Here is a 20,303-nt window from a genome sequence, read left to right as displayed (position 1 = left end):
GCTCGGCGCGGGCTCGGTGCCCGGGGGCGGGGCTACGCCCGGCCCCGCCCCCCCGGGCGCTGACAGTGACGGCGGCTCGCGCGGGTCATCGGCTGGCGTGGCGCGGGTGAGAGCGGGCCCGGGGCTCGGCGCTCGGAAGCCCCATCGGGTGGGGTGAAGCCTCAAGCGCACGCCCTCCGCGGAAAGCGGGGGCAAGGCGGGGGCACCGGGCGCGGGATGGAGGAGACGCCCACGCCCCGGGCGCTCGAGCCCCCGCAGCCGGCCGCGGAGCGAATAGCGGGCGGGGGGAGCGGGAGCCGCCGGCCCGGGAGCGCACGGGGTCACACGGGGTCACACCCGAGGCCCCCGAGCTGTGGCGCCCGGGACCGGGGCCAGAGGACACCCCACCCAGCGGGGGTCGGGGAGGCAGCGAGGGCGCTGGGAACTACGCCGGGAGCCCCGGGTCCGGGCACCTCCCTGGGGCTCATTTACCTCCGCTTGCCCAGGTTACAAACTCGCAGAGACAAGGCACTTTGATTTGATTTTTCTTTATTGGAGGGTTGGGTGGTACCATCACCCTTGAGTTTGGGAAAGAGGGCACTGGCGACAGTGTTGAGGCAGGTTGGGGGGAGGGTCCGGCTGCCCCGGGCATCTACCCACCCCTCCCTCGCTGTCCCTCCAGAGCTGGCCTGCGGCCTCCGTCCTCTCCGCAGTGTCTGGTGGCGTCTGTGACGCTCCCACCGTGTCCAGGTCGGCCCTCTCCAGCCCCAGGCCCACGAGACTACAGGGCAGCCTGATACCTCTGCCAGGAAGACCGCAGGCGCCCAAACCCACCCTCGCTAGGGGCTCCCGCATCGGCCACCAGGAGAGCTGACCTCGTCGCCCGCCCCCAGGGTCACTCAGGCTCTGTCCCCCCAGGCCGCCCCTCCTGCCCCGTGGCACCTTTCTACCGTGAATGTCACGGCTTCGCGCTCCCTCCTCCCCAAGCTGGAAAAAATAAATCAATGACTAGAACCCGGGAGGGCTGCTGCTGCCTCACTGCCCACCTCCGGACATGAACCAGGCTACTCCACGGGCCGGCGCTCAACACTTGTCGACTTACTCACCCCGTGAGTGTTTGTTGAGCTCCCATGGTGTGTGCAGCCGGAGGAACAGAGAGCGGGCAGGTCCCCCGTGCTGACAGGGCCGCAAGGTGGCAGAAGAAACATGGGTGGATGCAGAGCTGTCCCCGCGCAGATCCCCAAGCCCCGAGGGACCACTGACACCAAGCCCATACCGTTGGGCGTGGGCTGGCAAGGGCTCCGCGGGCCACTTGGCGCTCTGTCCACTGTACCCGTCCACCCCAACCGGGATTTCCACTTCTAGGAAAGTCCCCGCTTCTCTGAGCGCACACGGAAAGGTTCTTGCTCTTGGAAAGACTGGAAATCGCCTAATTGCTCATAAGTAAAAGATCAATTTAGAAGTTACAGAACACGTGTGTGTTGGGGTGGGGCCATGCACAGGGAGAGCGGAGGTCTCTGTCTTCACATGTTTTTACTCCAGTGTGCAGGTGTGATGCACACCCCCCTCCACCTGCCCCAGGTGAGATACACATGCTCCTCCACCTGCCATAGGTGAGATACACACCCCCTCCACCTGCCCCAGGTACGATGCACACACATCCCCTCCACCTCCCCCAGGTGCGATGCACACACCCCTTCACCTGCCCCAGGTACGATGCACACACACACACCCTCCACCTGCCCCAGGTGCGATGCACATGCCCCTCCACCTGCCCCAGGTGCGATGCACACACACCCCCTCCACCTGCCCCAGGTGAGATATGCTGCACAAGAGCAAGTCAGGAGGGGGTGCCCGCCTGGAAAGATCGTGGTGGATGGTAATTGAGGGCTCTCACTTTTTACTTAAATTTCTCAGAAAGTCCTCATGATCCCTCAGTCTCGGGGAAGAGAGGGCAGAGATGGGGCCCTGGGGGAAGGGTCTCTGGATCACCGTAGTGAGGAGCTGAGCAGCTAGCCTGCGGGCATTACCGCCAGACCCGCCCAGGCCACTCATGGGGCAGACACCTGGGGGAGGGACCAGCCTGGCCAACGCACCCCCAATACCTGCCCCCTCAGCCTGGAACATTCCCCCGGCCCCCGGAAGGCGCCAGAGGTGGGGCGTGCGGCTGGGAGCCGCTAGGGCCCGAGGGTTGGGGGGGGCTCCCAGCGGGCTGCCCTGTGACAGCTCCCTCCACGCTACCGGGCTGGGCCGGAGTAGGGAGCAGGAGGGCGGGCTCCCGCCCAGCTGGGGCATCCGGCTCCGCCTCCTCCTGGAAGGACTATTTAGCTCTGGAGGTGCTGAGGTCAGTCCCCTAGCGGGACCCCGACCTAGCGCAGGCCGCACCGGACTAAGGAGGCTCCTGGCCCAGCCCGCCGCCGCTTCTCCCCTGAGACCTGCTGGCCTGCAGACGGACAGACGTAGGTATGAGCTTGCCTGCCCCAGGCCTGTGCCCCTGACCACCAGGGCTTCCCAGTGTGCTGGGAGAGGGCTGGCTGCAGGTGAGGGCCCCGGTCCTCACACCTGCCTGGCTCCCTCCCCGCAGCCCCGCCCGCCATGGCCTGGCTCCTGACTGGCACCCTCGGTTGCATCAGCCTCCTCTACCTGCTGCTCCCGGGCGCCCTGTCCCGCAGCCTGGGCGGGAGCCAGCAGCCTGCCCCCCCCAGGTGAGCGGGGTTCACAGCTGCCCACGCTGTGGCCCACGGGGAGGCATCCCCCCAACATTCCCCAGCACTGGGGCCCCCTCCACCTACTGCTAGGGCTTTCCTCCTAAATCAAGGGCCCATGTAGGCCTTCAAATCCTGAGGGGGGGCAAGCGGCCCCTCCTCCTTTGTCTCCCCCCAAGGACACTTCCCCCATCCCCGACCCCCCTGTTGGTAGAGCCATCCCCTCAAGGAGAGGTCAGCCAGGAGAGGGAGGTGGAGGGATGCCCAGGACTGCCCACCTCTCCCACCCAGGGGAAGGGGGAGCATGTGGGCTGCGAGCATAGTGACCCACGGGGGCCAGTGGCGCCCTTTGCCCGGGGAGGTTCAGGTGAATGGACGTGGGACCTGGGCTGCCGAGGTGGCTGAGGGCCAGGACCCAAGCCCAGGGCTCAGAAGGCGCCGTGGGCTTCCCCTGGCAGCACTCCAGGGCTCTGGGGAAACTGGGCTTCCCCTGTCGGTGACCCCATGCCTCTGTGGAAGGGAGAGTGGCTGGGCTTGAGGGGGTCCCTGAAAGGTTGGGCCACCAGGTTTCCTTCCTCCCCCCCCACTGCAGGGAGCCCCCAGCCCGTGCCCCTTCCAGCAGCCTGAAGCCTCGATCCCCTGCGCCTCGGCCTGTGGCCTGGAAGCTACAGCAGGCCCTCCAGCCTCCACGGCGCACCAGCCGAGCCCCTGCCACGGGTCAGCCTCTCCGGGACGGCGCCCACCGACGCCGGGGCCCCCGCAGGTCCCGAGCCCAGCTCCTGCGGGTGGGCTGTGTGCTGGGCACCTGCCAGGTCCAGAACCTCAGCCACCGCCTGTGGCAGCTGGTGGGGTCAGCCGGCCCACGGAACGCAGCCCCCATGGATCCCAGCAGCCCCTACAGCTACGGCTGAGGCAGAGCGGCCCGTCCCAGCCGGGATGCTGCACCTTGATCCCGGAGCCCCCACCCGGCCCCCCGGACCTCCTGCAAACAGCAGTCCCCTGAAGAGCTGGCAACCCCCAAGGTGCTCCCTGCCCTACCCCACACCCACCAGGTTCTGTGGCTAGCACTGCAGCCCAAGCAGGTCCGCAAGCAGTCTGGGCTCCCGAAAGGGCTTTGGGGGCCCGGCCTCCCCAAGACATGGGGAGGCCGGGGCCAAGCAGGCACACCCGGCCCTCCCCACTGGGCCTGACCCCATCAGACTGAGCCCTGCTTGGCCTGTCCCGGGGCCCCAGCCTTCCCACCCCCGTGCCCTTGAGTCTGTGAAGGCAGCAGGCAAGGGGACCCCACGGTGGTCCCCATCCCCGGGGCCGGCATGAGGAAGGGCAGGCCATGCCGGGAACTGTTGCTCCAGTCGCCAACTCTGGAGGCTGAGGTCAGGGTCCAAATGGGGACCCCTCCCTGGATCTCCAGGCAACACAGGGGAGCCTGGGAGGGGGCACAGGGGGCGGGAGCAAGATCTCCCAGCCCAAACAGGTCAATGACATCACAGCCACCACCACCTCAAGTGGCTGGATGCCAAGCGAGGGTGGGGGCACCTCAGGCCTGCCAGTCTCTGTGAGCCCACCCTGCCCCGCCTGGGGATCCACGGAGGCGGCAGGCTTATGGAGAGTCAGGGAGGCAGATGGTCCTTTAAAAGTTAGAACGAGCTCTCGGGCCAGTTCTGTGTGTCCACCCCAGGTGGGTCCTCCCATGCGGGGCGTCCCTGGGGACTGTGCCCCCCACCCCAGCCACACAAGGCACAGCCCAGCCTCCAGAAAGGTGGTGCCTCGTTCATGGCAAACAGTGATAACAGTGCTCCTCCGCCAACATCTCCACCACCCGTGAGGTCAGCACTATCACTACCCCAGTCGAGGAGCAGAAGCCACGGCCACGGAGGTCAGGTGAGCTCCTCCTGCCAGCGCAGCGTCCACCCGTGGGGTCCCCGGCACGGGAGTCTTCTGGAGAAGCCCATCTGGGCTCCCACCCAGTGTCTGCTCTTCTAGCTGGGGACCCGCCTGGCCAGGTAAGGCTCCTGCCCTCCCTTAGACCCCGTGGGGACAGGTGAGGCTGCTTCCTGAGCTCAGGCGAGGACAGTCACAGTTGGCGTGGGAAAGGCTGCCTGGTGAGCAGAGATCTGAGGATGGCCAGGCGCTGGCAGTGCCAGGACCCCACATCCATGGGGTGGCAGGGAGGCCCCTGAAAAGCAGCTAAGAGGCTGGAACTGGTGTGAGTGACCGTGGGCAGAGGGGCCAGGGGCCTGTGGTCACCGCAGGGTGTCAGCAGGGCAGTGAGGAGGTGGGAGGGGGAGCCAGGAAGAGGAGCGGTCTAGGAGGGTCAAACCCAGAGAGTGAGGAGCACCATGTGGCCAGGTGCCCCACTCCCACTCCCACCCCCACCCAGCACCCAGTCCTGGGCCCCGTGCACGCTCATTCTCCGTGTAGAGTGCCCCTCCTCCAGGGTCAGAGTGGCCAGCCCCCAGGACACCCTGTCCTTGCTGAGGCTCTCCACAAGGTTGCAGGTGACAGACTGTTGAGCTCCAAGCATCCCTGCACCGTGACACGTGGTCACAGCATCGGACCTGCTGTCCACCTGGCCCCTGAGCTCCCGGCCACTTGGGGCACTGACTTGGTGCCCACCCAGACTGGTGGCGACAGCCCCCAAGCGGCCCCAGGGCCCCAGCAGCCGTCTGTCTGCCTCTCCCCATCGCCCCAGACAGTCGGCTGGTCGTTGACTCCTTCTACTCTAAGCCACCACCTGCTTTGGGGTGACAGCTCAGTCCCCTCCTCGGGGCCCCCACCCTTCCTCAGCCAACGCTTGCCCGGCTGCAGGAGGCACCAGTGAACAGCCCCCTCCCCACGGCCACAGCCACAGTGGGAGGAGACCCAGGGAAACTACCTCCTTGGGAGCGAAGCAAACAACACCCAATGACTCCCCATGTATTAGGACAACAGGTGGCACTTTGAAGGGGTCCCCGTGCTCCCCAGCTTGTCAGCACAGCCAGGAGCAGCCCCCCAGCCTTCTCGCCTAGTAAAGCTGAGTAGGGGCTCCGGCCTACATGCCGGGTCAGTCACTGCCCTGCGTCCCCCTGCCGCCTCTCTGCCCTGACCATACTCTGACCGCCCCCCCCACCCGCCGTCTTCCTGACATACCACAAGGACTGGTTCTGCTCCCAGTCAGCCTCCTTCCCTCGGAGAATGTCAGGTCCCAGCTGCGTGTGCCCGCCCCGGCCTGTTCCATGCTCTGCCCTGACCCCGACGGAGCCCTCACCTCCAAATCCAGACACAGGGCGCCCTCTTGACCCAGTGGCAGCCAGGCTGCTCCACAGGGCCTCACCCAGTGTTAGCAAGGATCCCCCCTCCTCGGTATCTGCCCCTAATGACTTCCCGTCCACGGACCCCACTCTGCTTCCTGGCAGCGGCCCGGCTGGATTCTCTCTCCCCTGTTGCAATAGTCGTGAATAAAGTCTTTCACCTTCATTTAGCGAGGCTCAGAATAACTTTTCCTAAAAGCCCCTGCCCTACGTGGAATCCGGGAAGCCTGAGGCTGATGGGTGGGGCCTGGGGTCTGCACACCTGTTGGGAGGGGCCTGCTGTGGGTGGGGAGGAGAGGGGAGGGGCGAGCAGGGAGGGGCAGGAAGGAGAGGGGGAGAGCTAGAGGCTGGGGGACACACGCTGCAGCCTCCAAGTCCCAATCAGGTAGGTGTCTCAGGGGGCTGAAGTCAGGGAGGGGGGTCGGGGCCGGGGCGCTGGGAGCTGCTCCTGTGCTGACACATTAACTCCCGAGGCCAGGAGGACGGTGGATGGTCACTCATTACCAAGGGCCAAGGCCAAAGGGCAAGGTGGCGGCTGGTCCCTTATGTAACCTGTGGGCATATATAGGGGCACGGCCTGCGAGCCTCTCCCCACTGCCAGCTGCTCCCTCGAGATGAAGGTGGCTGTGGTGAGTACGCCAGGCCCAGAGGAGACGCAGCCGGTGTCCCTCGTGGGAAGGAGCGGCTGCCCCCACCCTGTCCCCGCTGGTTCCCGCCAGTCCGCTGGCCCCGGTCAAAGGGCTCCCTCCCTCTGTCTTCCTCTGCTGGTTTAGGCTTAGCAGGGGCAAGGGTCAGAAGCCCCACCCCTGGGCCCCCTGCAGACCTGGGTCCTGAGGACAAGATGCCGGGGGCTGGTGCCAGGCACTCCCACTCAGCATCCTGCACACCCCGGCGTCACCCCGATTGGGCATCTGGCTGACCCCCTGAGCCAGCTTGTCTCTGGTGGTGCGTGCGCTCTGGAGGGTCCGTGCCCCGCCGTGCCCCAGCCTCCTCGCTGCTGACCCCTGTCAGGCTCCGGTGTCCCCAGGGGGACGTCCTCACTTCCCCGTGGGGCCGGCATCCCCGCGAAATGGGTTTAATCCTCCACCCAACCAGGGCCCAGACCCTTCCCTGGTCTACAGGCCAGACATGGACCCAGAGAAAGCCAAAGACAAGGGCAGCTTCCGAAACTACGAGGTAAGGACGCTCCCCGGGCCGGGCCCGCCCCCCACCCCATCTTCCCTGGGGGGGGGCAGCACCTGCCCCTTTGCACACCGGGGGGCCCCAGCCAGGGAGGCTGGAGCAGCAGCCCCGGCTATGCCGGTCGGGGCCCCGCGAGCCTCCTGGCGGCCCCTCTGGCTTGCAGGCTGGCCCGCTCCTGGACCGGGTCTTCGCCACCTACAAGCTCATGCACACCTATCAGACGGTGGACTTCGTCAGGAAGAAGGTACTTGGCAGCTTCCTGGGCTGCCCATCCCCGCGGCCCCCAGTGGGATGGCTGGACGGGGCCTGGGTCTGACCCAGCCGAGCCCATGGCCATGCTGCCCCCCCTTCCGGCCCTAGCACATCCAGTTTGGGGGCTTCTCCTACAAGAAGATGACTGTCCTGGAGGCTGTGGACATGCTGGATGAGCTGGTGGACGAGTCGGACCCGGATGTGGACTTCCCCAATTCCTACCATGCCTTCCAGACGGCAGAGGGGATCCGGAAAGCCCACCCTGACAAGGGTGTGTCTCCCTCCTCCCCCGCCCCCGAGGTGGGGTGGGTGGGAAGAGGGGTCTGTGCCCTTTCCTGGCCTCACCCTTGAGCCCCAGGCCACCCCTCCCCGGCCCTCGTCTCCCACCCGCTCTAGCCGGCTCTGTCCCTGTCCCTCCCAGACTGGTTCCACCTCGTGGGGCTGCTGCATGACCTGGGGAAGGTCCTGGTTCTGGCAGGGGAGCCGCAGGTAAGGGCAGGGGGGTGGCCGGGTGATGCTGGGGCAGCCCGGGCTTCGGGCTCTGGAACCTGCCGGGCCGGGGAGGGGGGGCAGGCCAGTCACCCCCTCCACGGCTGCATGTCCCCAGTGGGCCGTCGTTGGAGACACCTTCCCCGTTGGCTGCCAGCCGCAGGCCTCTGTGGTTTTCCGTGAATCTACCTTCCAGGACAACCCAGACCTCCAGGATCCTCGATACAGGTGCCCCCCACCCCCAGCCGCTGGTCCCCCTGTCCCACGGGCTCCCGAGCCCCTCACCCCCTTCTCTCTCCCTGCAGCACCGAGCTCGGCATGTACCAGCCTCACTGCGGGCTGGAGAATGTCCTCATGTCCTGGGGCCACGACGGTGAGGCTGCTGGTGGGCCGGTGGTGGTGGGGGGGGCCAGATGGGACCCTGGGGCCTGGCTCTGGGCGCCCGATGGTGACCCCCTGTCTCCCACAGAGTACATGTACCAGGTGATGAAGTTCAACAAATTCGCTCTTCCCCCGGAGGTAGGTGGGAGTGTAGGGGGGTGGTCAGCCGGCCTGCCCCCGCCTGAGAGCATGCCCCGAGTGCGGTGCTCCTGCCCTCAGGCCTTCTACATGATCCGCTTCCACTCCTTCTACCCTTGGCACACGGGCGGCGACTACCGGCAGCTGTGCAGTGAGCTCGACCTGGCCATGCTCCCCTGGGTGCAGGAGTTTAGGTAGGGCCAGCCCTGGGGGGTGGGGGCGGGAGGAGGGCCTGGGAGCCCGGGGGGCCTCCTCACCACACCATCCCCCTCCTGCCGCAGCAAATTTGACCTGTACACCAAGTGTCCCGAGCTGCCAGACGTGGCCACGCTGCGGCCCTATTACCAGGGCCTCATCGACAAGTACTGCCCCGGGGTCCTGAGCTGGTGACCAGCCTGCGCCGCTCCCACCCCCGCCCTCACCCCGCCCAGGCCTGCCCAGTGCCCCGCTCCACCTGCACACCCACGGCCAGCGCCCCCCGCCTGACCGCTCTGCTCACTGCCAATAAAGACATTGCAGCATCTCGAGAGTGTGGGTTCCACGCCGCGGGGATCCCGCCGCCCCCGCCGCCCCCCGGCCCTGCTGCTCGCCCTTCCAGCTCCGGGGTCACTTCCTGGGTTTGCCTGCCCATCCTCACCTTGGCGACGTTGGCAAGCGCTCTGGGCCCAGTGTCCTTAAGAAAACAAGGTGAAGCAAAACATTCGGTAGCTAGAAAAACAGGTTATGGAGAACCTCGTGGTGGGAGGAGCGGTCAAGGGCAGTGAAGGCAGGCGAAAGGATTCCCCCGCCCCCACCCCCCCACCCCCCCACCCCCCGCCCGGCCCGGGGGCGGCCAAGCCTCCTCTGCGAGCGGTTTCAGGTTTCGCCCCCGCCCCAGGGCTGGTGCTGGCTCCCTCCCTCCCTCCCTCCCTCCCTCCCTCCTAGCAGCTCATTTCTCGGAAGAAAGTGGATCCTTGTCTCAGGGACTTTCCCTCTGTTGGTGTTTTGCTGGCGGCGTCCCCACGGAGTCCGAGGTTCTGGGTGGCCCCGTTCACTGGTATCCCCAAGAGGCGCCCTGAGATTGGGCCCCGGCGGGTGGGCGCAGGAGGGCCTGGAGGCCGCAGGTGCCTGTGTTCTGGAAGCCACCGCACTTGGATTAGAGCCCGAGAGGCGGTCGCCTGGTCAGGGCGCGGCCCCCCGGCTCCCCGACGGGCTCCCCAACGGAGAGCAGTGCCCCGTGGTCCGTGTCTGCGGGCCTCGGCTCAGCGCCCTGGAGGCGGGCAGTGCTCCGATTCGGTGGGAAAGTGTGCGGATTTTGGCCTATTGGGGCTGTGGCCCAGGAGTCACCCCCGCCGCCAGGGTTGGGGTAGAGCTTCAGGAGGGTCTGCTCTGCCCGCTGCTGCGACAGGACAGGCTGTGTTAGGTCCATGCGTTTCTGTGACAAATTACCGCAAATTTGGCAGCTTGAAACAAAACCTGATTCTCCTGAGTCGCGGCAGCCAGAGGCTGAGATGGTGGCAAGTGCTCGGCAGGGCTGCCATCCCGCACAGGCTCCAGGGACAATCCGCCCGCGCTGGTGCCCCGCGTGTGGCCCGCTCCCTCAGGACCCGTCTGCGTGACCCAGGGGGATCCCCTCATCCCAGGATCCTGACCTTGGTCACATCTGCAGGATGCCTTTTTTAAGGCATTACATTCACAAGTTCCAGGGATTTGATGAGGATGTGTTTTGGGGGTGCTGTTCTCAAGCGCCCTGGGAGCTTCCCTTCCCCGCTCAGAGGGTGGGGACACCCGGAGGAGTCTGGCGGCTCTGGGTTGGTGGGCGGCAGGTTCAAGAAGCGAGGGAGCGTCCACAGGGGCGGTCTCAAGGCAAGCAGATCTTTGCATTTGCTGCTAGAACCTTAAAAGTTTGGGGGCGCTGGGCTGGCTCTCATAGAGCGTGTGGCTCCTGTGGCTCGTAGTCTTGGGGCCGTGAGTGTGAGCCCCCCTCCCACTGGGTGTAGAGAGCACTTAAACAAGGAGCATCTTACACAGAGGCCCCTAGGGGGTCCAGGCACCGTCCAAGGGGTCCCCGGCCCTTTCATATTCACAGACTCAGTGTTCAGTGCTCACCTGCCCATGCCCCCGCCGCCCCCCTGCCCTGCTCCGTCTTCCAGGTCACTTGTCCTTCCTTCTGGAAACTTGCTTCCTCCATGGGCAGCCCCTCCACACTCCCTCCCAGCCGGTGGGCTGAGGCTGGGCAGGTACACGGGGCTGAGGGGTGGTCCCTCCCTAGAGCTGCTTCACGGGGTGCTGGGGGCCACTGTGGAGGCCAGAAGTACGGATCCGGGGGAAGGGCCGTGGAGGGTGAGCCGAGGCCCCTCTGCCCGCTCTGAGGGGGCTGGCATGAGAAAGGGGGCTCAGTGCGCTGCATCTCTGGGCCCCAAGTCAGCATCCTGGGCCCAGCCTGGGGAGCCTCCCCACGGGCACAGCAAGAGGGGCCATGTTGGCTCCTGTCCCGGGGTCCCCAGGCCCTCTCCAGTCTCCAGGCCACCTCACACGGCCCCGAAGCCAACGGCCCCATAGTCTGTCCCCGCCAGGGCACAGTCAGGCCTCACTGGGCTCAAGGGCTTTGGGGCAGCTGAGGAGCCTGCGGACGGGAGTGGGCTGCCTCTCTGCAGAACCCCCCCCCCCCCCCCCCCCCCCCCCCCCCCCGACCTCATCCACTTTGGTCGAGGCCCAGAGGCCCGGGCTCAGCCTGCGGGCGCCCTTCCAGCCAGGCGCTTCTGAGCCGTCAGCTCCCTCTGAGCTGTGGGCCGCAGGCAGCACCCTGCAGGGGCTCGCTCATTCTGGGGCCGCTGGAGGCGGACAGTTGGACAGCCTGGAGCGTCCAGCTCGCGGGAGCCCAGGGCTAATGAACAGCCTTTGCTGCTCTGGGGGTGGGGGACCCCAGGAAGTCAGGGACAGCAGAGGCAGGATGGTCCTGGGAACAATGACAGGGCGGCAGGCGGGTCCCTTGGTAGGTAGTGTGCGCCACTCTTGGTCTCGCGTGGGGAGTTCCAGCCCCACAGTGGCAGTTCACCCGGGGGAGAAACCAAACCAAACCAACCTATGTCACTCTTCTCGCTGAAACAGGTAGTGAGTTTATTTTTATAGTTAAATAGAATTAATGAGTAAATATTTAGGGAAATCTCTCAGCTTAATTTTCCAGGTGGTAATTTTTTTTTTTTTTTTAGATTTTATTTATTCCTGAGAGACACACAGAGAGAGGCAGAGATACAGGCAGAGGGAGAAGCAGGCTCCATGCGGGGAGCCCGATGCAGGACTCGATCCCGGGACCCTGGGATCACACCCTGAGTTGAAGGCAGACGCTCAACCACTGAACCACCTGGGGGTCCCCGGCCAGTTGATTTTTGACAAGGTTGCCAAGACCATTCAATGGGGAAAGCACTGTCTTTTCAATAAATGGTGCTGAGAAAACCGGGCATCCACGTGCCGAAGAATGTTGCCAGATGCCTACCTCACACCATATGCAAAAATTAACTTGAAAAGAACCAAAGACCTAAGCTATGAAACTCTTGGGGGAAATCTTCATGGCTTTGGATTTAGCAATGATTTTTTTGCTATGACACCAAAAATGCAAGCAAGAAAAAAAAAATAGGTAAATCGGACTTCATAAAAATGAAAACCTTTTGCACACTGAAGAACACCGTGAAGGGAGTGAACAGGCAATCTGCAGATGGTAAAACATTCACAAATCCTATATTGATGAGAGATTCATATCCAGAATATATAAAGAGCTACAGCTCATTAACAAAAACCAAACAGTTGATTAAAAAAAGGCAAAAAAATAATAAAAAATTAAAAAATAGGCAAAAGACCTGAATAGACAGGTCTTCAAAGATACACAAATGGCCAAAAAGCACATGAAGATGCCCAACATCATCAGTCATTAGGCAAAGGCACAATCAAAACCACCACGAGACATCATTTCATATCCATTAGGATGATTATTACAAAAGAAAGGGAGGGGATCCCTGAATGGCTCAGCGGTTTCATGTCTGCCTTTGGCCCAGGGCGTGATTCTGGAGTCCCAGGATCGGGTCCCCATCGGGCTCCCTGCATGGAGCCTGCTTCTCCCTCTGCCTGTGTCTCTGCCTCTCTCTATCATAAATAAATAAAAATAAAAAAATCTTAAAAAAAAAAAAAGGGAAACCACCAGTGCTAGTGAGGAAGTGGATAAATCTGAACCCTGGTGCATCCCTGTGAGGAGGGAACGTAAAGGTGCAGCTGCTCTAACCGACAGTTACTGGTTCCTCAGGAAGTTAACGGGACCTACCAGGTCCTGCCAGTCCACTCCTGCGCGTGGACCCAAGATAACTGAAAGCAGGGACTCAAACAGATGCTTGTATGTCGGTGTTCATTTAGGTCATTCACGATAGCCAAAAAAAAAAAAAAGGTGGGAACCACCCAAATGTGCATTGATGGATAAGCGAATAATCAAAACGTACAAACGCACGATGGCATGGTATCTGGCAGTGGGAACGAGCTCTGGCCATGCCACCTCGTGACTGCATCTTGAAAGCACGGTGCTAAGTGAGAGACGCCGAAGCCAGACAAAAAAGGGCACAACCTGTGTGATTCTACTCAAAGTGTCCAGAACCGACGATTCCCTAGACCTAGAAAGTACATCAATGGCTGCACAGGCCATGGGGGGGGGAGCGGTTGTACACGCCAGCTAAGGGGATGAAAACGCTTAAAAATTGACCAAAGTGGTGAATGCACAGCTCTGTGAATCCACTGACAGCCTCTGAATCATGCATTTTTAAAATTTTACTGATTTACGTGAGAAAGAGAGAGCATGAGGGTGGGGGGGGAGACTCTCAGGCAGACGGTGCTGGGCACGGAGCCCGATGCCGGGCTGGATCCCATGACCTGAGCCAAAATCCAGAGCCGGACCCCTGGGGCGCCTGGGTGGCTAAGTTAGTTAAGCCTCTGACTCCTGATCTCAGGGTCCTGGGATCCAGCCCCACATTGGGCTCCCCGTCGCCGGCACGCACGCTCTCTCTCAAGCAAATAAATAAAATCTTAAAAAAAAAAAAAAAAAGAAAAAAAAAGAAAAAAAAGGTTGTTATAGGAAACAAGACAAAAACCCAAGAAATTCGCAATTTAAAAGCCTGAAGAAAGATCAAAAGGAGCAGCTTAAAATTCTATCCATAGTATCTCCCTACACAATACAAGAAGCATAAAAAATCAATGAGAAACAGGTTAATTATTCAACAAGCAGTGCTGACAATTCTGGCTGCTTGGGGGAAAAAAAACTGTTTCTGTGTTTCACATCATGATGAAGTCCATTTCCGATGGATTAAAAAGGCAAATGTAAACAAGGAAACCTTCAGGATCTAGAAGAAAAGACGGGCTTCCGGGCGGCCTGGCGGGAAGGCTGCAGGTGTGGGCCTCGGCTGGCAGTGGTGGGGACGGGGGGTACGGGACGCGGGGCCATCAGGGCCATCACAAGGTAGCTGCAGAGCTGCAGACGCCCGCGCTTGGGTCCTTCACTGTGGTCCGTGCAGTACCGACTGCCGAGGCCGTGCCTGATGCTTAAAAGGCACTGCTTAAAAGCAGGATTTTCCACCAGTTTGCAAAACTTACTATAGGAAACTCGCCGGAAGAACAAGCTGGACTCAGGAGGGTCAAGATGCAGCAGGGGAGGGGGCGCCCAGGTGGCTCCGTGGTTGGCTGTGACCCCAGGGTCCCGGGATCGAGTCCCGCATCCGGCTTCCCACAGGGAGCCTGCTTCTCCCCCGGCCTGTCCTCTGCCTCTGTGCCTCTCACGGATAAATAAATAAAATCTTAAAAAAAACAAAAAAAAACCAAAACTGTAGACCACCTCACCCTGGCATTTTCACTGTTCTCTATAAGGTGGCTTTTTTTTTTTTATTGCCAAAGTCTAATAACAGGGAAGACTGTCACGCTTATACGTGAAATAGAATAAATAACCTAGAAGAAATCATGGATGAAGTAGTCATTTAGTCACTTGATGAGCATGGGCTGTACAAGCATAAAAATAGTAAGAATCAAAACTTCAAACATAGTATGAATTCAGTTCCATAAAACAAAACCAACGTTGGTGTGCATGCCTCCTTGCCATGAGTGTGTGTGTAAAGCGGGAGAAACAGAACTCGCTTTGCTTTATTTTGCTTTCTGTGTTTTTAAAACAATATTCTCCACAGTGAACATATTACTTTCATCTTCAGGAGATAACGTGTTTCATGACACACATATCCCAAAAAATCCTGAAGGCAAACAACACGTTTTTGAATTTTTTTTTTTTGTTTTGTTTTTGAATTTTAAATACACAACTGCTTTAAGCACTTGGTGGGATTTGGAATTCAAGTGGAAATCAATGTACAGATCATTGGACGTAAGAGCACATTTGAGGGATCCCTGGGTGGCACAGCGGTTTGGCGCCTGCCTGTGGCACAGGGCGCGATCCTGGAGACCCAGGATCGAATCCCACGTCGGGCTCCCGGTGCATGGAGCCTGCTTCTCCCTCTGCCTGTGTACACTCTGCCTCTCTCTCTCTCTCTCTCTCTCTCTGTGACTATCATAAATAAATAAAAATTAAAAAAAAAAAAGTTTTAAAAAAAGAGCACATTTGAAGGCACCAGCAGCTCAGGACGTCGGCCACCGGTGGCCGTGGGCACAGGCCGCACGACGAGTTCTGTTTGAACTGGTCAGAGGGGAGGGTTTTCAGTGCCACGATGGGGAAAGACCAGTGGCCCTCGGGATCAGAGCACAAGGTGGGCCGGGGAGGCTGTGCCACAGGTCCTCCGAGGGCAGTGCCCTCCTGGCCGCAGACCCCCGGACAGACCCGAGGCTGCTTCCTGGGGGTCGTGGGTCCTCCCTCCCCCTCTGCAGGGCTCTCCTTCCTCTCCCACGCCCCCCAGCACTCCGCCGCTCAATGCTCCCGATGTGGCGCCTGTGGTGCCCGCCCTGCCCGGGGAGCTCCGGGGCTCTGACCCTTCAGCCGCTTCCTGGGACGAGGAGGCAGGGGCAGGAAAGAAGGAAGGGGCTGGGTCCCGGTGCTCCCAGGCCTCGGGCACTCTGGGTCCCACAGTCCCACACGGCCACCTCGCGGACATCCCGTGAGCGCTGGCGGGCCGGCCGGCCGGGCCATGCTGGAGCTCAACCTCATGTCTGTTTTATGCAGGACGTCAAGCCGGGGAGAACCAAGGCCTCCCAGAAGCCAGGGAGCGGTCAGCGGGACAGCATCTGCGCTGTGTTCCCCGCCAGGGGCAGGGACGGCCCGTGTTCTCAGGGCTGTGAGGTGGAAGAAGACAGCAGACGCGTGCTCAAGCACAGAGCTGCCTTTATTGATCCTGGGCCGCAATGCCCAGGGCTCAGGGTGTCTTCCCTCCTCCTCCCTTGCGTCCTCAGCTGGTCAGCCGCAGCCCGGCCAGTGCAGGGGTGGGGGCTGGGGGCATCAGACCTGGCTCCCTCCAGAAGGAAAGGGCCTCCCACAGTCCTGGTTAGTGTCCTGAGAAAGACCCCCAGCTGGGTCACCTGCCCACCTCGTGGTGGAGGCCGAGGGTGGGCTGGGGAAGGCCCCGGTCGCGCAGGTGTTGGGGTGGTGGGGCCTCCACACAGCAGGGCGGCCAAAGCCTGCCCTTGGGGACCGCACCCCAACCTGCACCTGTCCCAGCACCTGTCGGCTAAGGCACGCTGGCTGCATGTGTCTTGCCGCGGAAGGCCAGCGGCGCGCTGGGGACCCGACCCTCTGGACATGTGGCTGACGGAACGTGGCTACTTTTTCCTCCTAGGAGCCTGAGCGCTGCCGCTGCAGTTGTCAGGGGCGGGGGCGGCCGCTTTGCTGGCAGGCCCGCAGTCCTTCTTAGGGGCTGGCCTGTGCTTCTCCTCCTTGGCCACAGGGGAGGCGTGGGGGGGACGGGGCCCCAGCAGGGCCTGCATGCCCCTGATGGCCCCCACTGCGGCAAGGAGCCCCCAGAGCAGGGTGGAAGCCTCCAGGGGTGACAGCTGTTTCCGTATCCAGTGGAGGGCCTGGGCCAGGGTGTTGCCGGAGCTGCGGGCTCGGGGCGGGCTCTTGTCCTGTGGATGCAGGTTTGACAGAGGCCCATGGAGACCAACCCCGAGGGGGGACCACCCACCACCTCCCCCCACTAACGCCTTCCTACCTGGAGGCCAAACTGTCTGAGCAGCGCGTCCAGCAGGGGGTCCCCTAAGGACACCGGGGGGAAGAACTCCTCGACCCACTGGCGTCGCCACCACTGGCTGCAACAGGGCGGTATGTCCGGGGGGGGGGGGCGCTTGAGCCCGGGCCCCAGCACCCCTCACCCCGGTGTCCAGCCTTACCTCTGCTCTCCAGGATGTGAGAACCAGTACTTGTAACGTTGAGCCCGCACGTAGGTGGGCGGCTGCTTGTGGAAGGGGTACTTCTCCACGTCGTTCTGGATGAGGCGGATCACTGCAGAGCAGTAGAGGTCAGCACAGCCCTGTCTCCCCCGGCCCCTGCCTCCCCTTCTCACACTCTCTGCTCCCCCTGGGGCCTACCCTGCCAAGACCCTCCGCCTCCCCATCTGCCGGGCCTCACCAGGCTCCCTGCCCTGCAGCAGGCGCAGGACCAGGCTCGTGAACCAGGGGCTGTGCGAGTGCGGGCCCAGAGCGGCGAACCACATCTGCCAGTCGAGACGGGGCTGGTGGGGTGCCACGATGGGGGGCGGCCGGCTCAGGTTCCCCGGCTTGTACATGAACTCGATCTCCTGCCCGGCACGACAGGTGAGCATGACCTGCTGGACCCGATGGACCCTCTCTGCCTCCCTCCCTCCCTCCGTGGGTGCCTCCCTGCCCTGGGGGCCTGAGGCAGGGTCTACCTTCCAGTGCTGCCCGTCGTAGCTGCCTTCCAGCACCACCTCGGGCCGCCCACCCAGGCCGGTCATCCGGCGGAAGAGGCCGTAGGAGTTAGCTAGCCGCAGGTGTTCCACGGTGCCAAACAGGCGGTGGGCACCAGTCCAGAGACGCCCATGGGTTGAGGGCTCTATGTAGGAGTATGGCACCTGGAGACAGGGCAGCAGCTCAGTGCTGTCCCTCCAGCCCCCACCCCCCTCCCCGAGTGCTACCCACCAGGCTGATCACAAACAAGGCCACCGTGGCAGTGCCAAAGATGAACAGCTGGACTGCAGTGCAGAACTTCCTCAGCCACCCTCGCACCTGGGTCCACCTGGGGGGCGGGGGACCCAAGTGCCGTCAGGCCTGCCCTGCATAGCTCTACCCCACCCCCTCGGACCACATACCTCCAGAAGGCAGTCAGCAGTTCCCAGCCGAGGGAGGCCACCCCCAGCCACATGGTGGGCAGAATCACCATCTTCAGCCACTGGGAAAACTGGTGGAAGGTAAAGGCTGCAGAAAGAAAGGAGTGTGAGGAGGGCAGTCCAGCCTCTGCCCCTGGCCCCCCAGCTGGTACTCACTGGTCGTGGAGTGAACAGCAAGCTGCTCCCAGTCAACCTCCAGGCCGAAGTAACGCACGGTGCCATAGGCCAGCAGCCCGTAGATGGTACATTCCAGGAGCAGGGCCAGCAGGGCCAGCAGTGATCTGGGCCAGGCTGCTGAGCAAGACAGTCACAGGTGGGCTGGGGTCACTAGACGAGTGTTGGAGGGCAGGAAACTTGCTGGTGGGCAGTCGGGCTGAAGATGCCTGGCTGTCCGGGACAAGCTGGCACTCACAAGCGGGGGTCTTTCTGCAGCGGCCGCTGTCAGCCTCAGCAGTGAAGTTCCCATCGTCCAGGAGGGCGGTTGTGAGCACCAGGGTGAGCAGATTGAAGAAGTTATAGTTGCCAGTGATGATGATCAGGACTTGCAACAAAACCTGGGGGAGGACCCATGCTAACTCCCAAGGCCCGCCCCCTTCCAGCCCTTCCAAGTCCCTCTGCACCCCGTGCCTGGGCCTCTCTTGCAGGCATCACATCCCCTCCCTGTCACCCCCCTGGCCGTCATGCTCCCACTCCAGCTGTCCCTTACTCCCTGCTCATACCTTCTGTGGCTCCCCGTCACCTGGAGAAAGCCCAGGCTCAGCAGCCTCTGCTAACCTGACTTCTCCCAGTGAGGCTGAGCCCTGCCCCACAGGTTTGCCTTCATACCCTGAGGTAGCCTGTTCCCTGCTCATGAGGCCTTGAGTGCTCCCAGCAACCACCCAATCCCGGCAGGACCCCCTGGGCAGCGCTCACAAAGGCCATGTCCCGTCAGATGGCTGAGGTCCCCACTGACCTGGGAGTAGAAAGCTGCCAGGCGCAGGCGGTGCACGGGGGCAAAAAACAGTGGGGGGACTGCAATCTCGATGAGGAACGTGGCCACCACACTGAGTTTGTGCAGCCAGATAGGCAGGTGGTGGGCGAACCAGGAGGCAGGCGTGGGCAGGCACTGGGTCTCATAGTGGTAGGTGAGGGCTGCAAGTGACAAGGGGTGGTCAGAACGAGACAACCCCCAGCCCTGTCCCACGTCCAGGACGGGACGCTCACCAGTAAGCCCCCACCACGCGGGGCAACGGCTGGTCAGCTTGACCACGCCCGAGGCAAACATGAGGCGAAACAGCAGCCAGCGCACAAGCCAGAAGGGGAGGGCTTCATGGGGCGATGCCCCTGCCAGCCCGCCCTGGGGGGTCTGCTTATGGCAGGGGGGCTGCCTCAGGGGGGCCACCAGCACGGCCAGGAAGCCAGTCTCCAGCAGTAGGGAATCCCTATGGGGAGAAGGAAGAGCACAAAGGGCCCCTCCCCATCAAGGCTGCTCCCCTCCGAGGGTCCTCCCTGGAGAGGCAACCGTCCCCCGCCTCCCCGGCCCCACCTGCTGCAGCCCCACACCGAAGTCACTCACCACTGGAAGTAAAGAAACACCTGGCCCACCTGCAAGGAGAAAGGCTGTCAGGGAGCAGGGGGTGTCTGCAGAGGCAGGCGGGGGCCAGGGTGGACGGGGGACTGAGGTCCTGACATGGGTGCGGGTGGCAGCAGGCAGCCCCACTTACCTGGCAGGCCGACAGGTAGGCAGCCCAGAGCAGCAGGTAGACGAAGAGGTTGCGCAGCGGGCGCAGCAGCAGCGCGCCCAGGGCCAGCAGGGCGCCCAGCAGGCTCAGCAGCTCCAGGCCCTGCGCGGTGTCCAGCCCCAGCTGCGGGGCCTCCCACAGCAGCGTCGGGGTCTCCCAGAGCTGCCGCCAGCGCCCCTTGCCCTGCGGCCGCAGCGTCCTCCGCGCAGGCAGGATGCCCTCGGCGCCGTACAGGCCTGCGGGAGGGCGCGTCAGGCTCCCCCCCAGCGCGCCGGCCGGGGCCCGCACCCCCCCCCCCCCCGCGGACCCGCCGCAGCCGGCGACCCGGGCCAGCGCCCCCGCTGGCGGAGCTCACCCGGGCCTCCCGCGTCTGCTCTCCCACCTGCCCACCAGGTGCGCGCCCACCGCGCTCAGGGGCCGCGACCTCTGGGAAGCGGGTCACCGCACGCGCCCTTCCCCCCGGGCCGGCGGAGCGTCGGCGGGGCCGTGAGCGGACTCAGGGAGCGGGCTGGGGGCGTCCCCGCGGGGCCCTCACCCGGGATCTGCGTGTAGAGAGACGCGAAGGCCAACGCGTAGACGGCGGCCACGCCCTGGAGGAACAGCCGCCGCGGGAGCCCGGAGGCCGCCATGTCCGCTACGCGGCCAGCTGCAGACGCGCCCGCCGGACGCCCCGCCCCGCCCGTCCGGCGGCAACGGCAAGCCCCGCCCCGCCCACAAGCAACGACAAGCCCAGCCCCGCCCCCGCCCGCAAACGGCAGGCCCCGCCCCCGGCAAGCCCCGCCCCCGGCCCTTCCGCAAACAGCAAGCCCCGCCCACGCCCACAAGCAAAGACAAGCCCCGCTCCCGCCCCCGCCCCCGCCCCCGCCCCCGCGCTGCGCTCTC

General features: G+C 63.2%; 3 protein-coding genes across 7 annotated transcripts; 2 read left to right on the top strand and 1 right to left on the bottom strand.

Moving 5' to 3' along the window:
• Positions 1-9: 9 nt before the first annotated feature.
• ADM2 (adrenomedullin 2) lies at positions 10-4,358 on the top strand. 2 transcript variants are annotated; one of them, XM_038550102.1, is made up of 3 exons: positions 10-106; positions 662-2,442; positions 3,277-3,625. In XM_038550102.1, exons 2-3 carry the CDS (start codon positions 2,033-2,035, stop codon positions 3,593-3,595), a joined length of 729 nt encoding a protein of 242 aa, XP_038406030.1. In that variant the 5' UTR covers positions 10-106; positions 662-2,032; the 3' UTR covers positions 3,596-3,625. The 2 variants fall into 2 exon arrangements, with proteins under 2 accessions (XP_038406030.1, XP_038406032.1); XM_038550104.1 differs by lacking the exon at positions 10-106 and adding an exon at positions 2,564-2,684 and having other exon boundaries at positions 2,102-2,442; positions 3,277-4,358.
• Positions 4,359-4,550: 192 nt separating this feature from the next.
• MIOX (myo-inositol oxygenase) lies at positions 4,551-8,943 on the top strand. Of its 3 annotated transcripts, none has more exons than XM_038550100.1 (10): positions 4,551-4,687; positions 7,070-7,150; positions 7,320-7,400; positions 7,517-7,679; positions 7,830-7,897; positions 8,016-8,125; positions 8,203-8,270; positions 8,367-8,416; positions 8,498-8,610; positions 8,698-8,943. In XM_038550100.1, exons 2-10 carry the CDS (start codon positions 7,103-7,105, stop codon positions 8,804-8,806), a joined length of 810 nt encoding a protein of 269 aa, XP_038406028.1. In that variant the 5' UTR covers positions 4,551-4,687; positions 7,070-7,102; the 3' UTR covers positions 8,807-8,943. The 3 variants fall into 3 exon arrangements, with proteins under 3 accessions (XP_038406028.1, XP_038406027.1, XP_038406029.1); XM_038550099.1 differs by lacking the exon at positions 4,551-4,687 and adding an exon at positions 6,524-6,603; XM_038550101.1 differs by lacking the exon at positions 4,551-4,687 and adding an exon at positions 6,543-6,603 and having other exon boundaries at positions 8,561-8,610.
• Positions 8,944-15,726: 6,783 nt separating this feature from the next.
• On the bottom strand, positions 15,727-20,104 carry LMF2 (lipase maturation factor 2). 2 transcript variants are annotated; one of them, XM_038550097.1, is made up of 14 exons: positions 19,957-20,104; positions 19,404-19,657; positions 19,256-19,284; positions 18,904-19,121; positions 18,653-18,831; positions 18,113-18,254; positions 17,857-17,994; positions 17,683-17,788; positions 17,513-17,609; positions 17,263-17,445; positions 16,983-17,151; positions 16,745-16,856; positions 16,567-16,663; positions 15,727-16,480 (listed from the first exon to the last, which is right to left on the bottom strand). In XM_038550097.1, the coding sequence occupies exons 1-14, from the start codon at positions 20,048-20,050 to the stop codon at positions 16,178-16,180; spliced, it is 2,121 nt and encodes a 706-aa protein (XP_038406025.1). In that variant the 5' UTR covers positions 20,051-20,104; the 3' UTR covers positions 15,727-16,177. The 2 variants fall into 2 exon arrangements, with proteins under 2 accessions (XP_038406025.1, XP_038406026.1); XM_038550098.1 differs by having other exon boundaries at positions 17,857-17,991.
• Between the last annotated feature and the right edge of the window lie 199 nt (positions 20,105-20,303).

The sequence above is a fragment of the Canis lupus genome, chromosome 10 (genome assembly GCF_011100685.1).
Source record: "Canis lupus familiaris isolate Mischka breed German Shepherd chromosome 10, alternate assembly UU_Cfam_GSD_1.0, whole genome shotgun sequence".
In the NCBI taxonomy this organism is placed as follows: domain Eukaryota; kingdom Metazoa; phylum Chordata; class Mammalia; order Carnivora; family Canidae; genus Canis; species Canis lupus.
Note: the sequence above shows the minus strand (reverse complement) of the source record. Positions and strands in the feature narration are given on the sequence as shown.

What these genes read in the sequence shown, in the direction of transcription:
- LMF2 (XM_038550097.1), bottom strand. Translation starts at nt 20,050, where the DNA reads ATGGCGGCCTCCGGGCTCCCGCGGCGGCTGTTCCTCCAGGGCGTGGCC. An exon ending in TGGCAGCTTTCTACTCCCAG is followed by an intron (nt 18,255 to 18,652) that starts GTCAGTGGGGAC and finishes GTCCTCCCCCAG; the next exon opens with GTTTTGTTGCAAGTCCTGAT. An exon ending in CTGCAGAAAGACCCCCGCTT is followed by an intron (nt 17,995 to 18,112) that starts GTGAGTGCCAGC and finishes TGTCTTGCTCAG; the next exon opens with CAGCCTGGCCCAGATCACTG.
- MIOX (XM_038550099.1), top strand. An exon ending in TGGACTTCGTCAGGAAGAAG is followed by an intron (nt 7,401 to 7,516) that starts GTACTTGGCAGC and finishes TTCCGGCCCTAG; the next exon opens with CACATCCAGTTTGGGGGCTT. An exon ending in CTCCAGGATCCTCGATACAG is followed by an intron (nt 8,126 to 8,202) that starts GTGCCCCCCACC and finishes CTCTCCCTGCAG; the next exon opens with CACCGAGCTCGGCATGTACC.
- ADM2 (XM_038550102.1), top strand. Translation starts at nt 2,033, where the DNA reads ATGGGGCAGACACCTGGGGGAGGGACCAGCCTGGCCAACGCACCCCCA. An exon ending in CTGCAGACGGACAGACGTAG is followed by an intron (nt 2,443 to 3,276) that starts GTATGAGCTTGC and finishes CCCCCACTGCAG; the next exon opens with GGAGCCCCCAGCCCGTGCCC.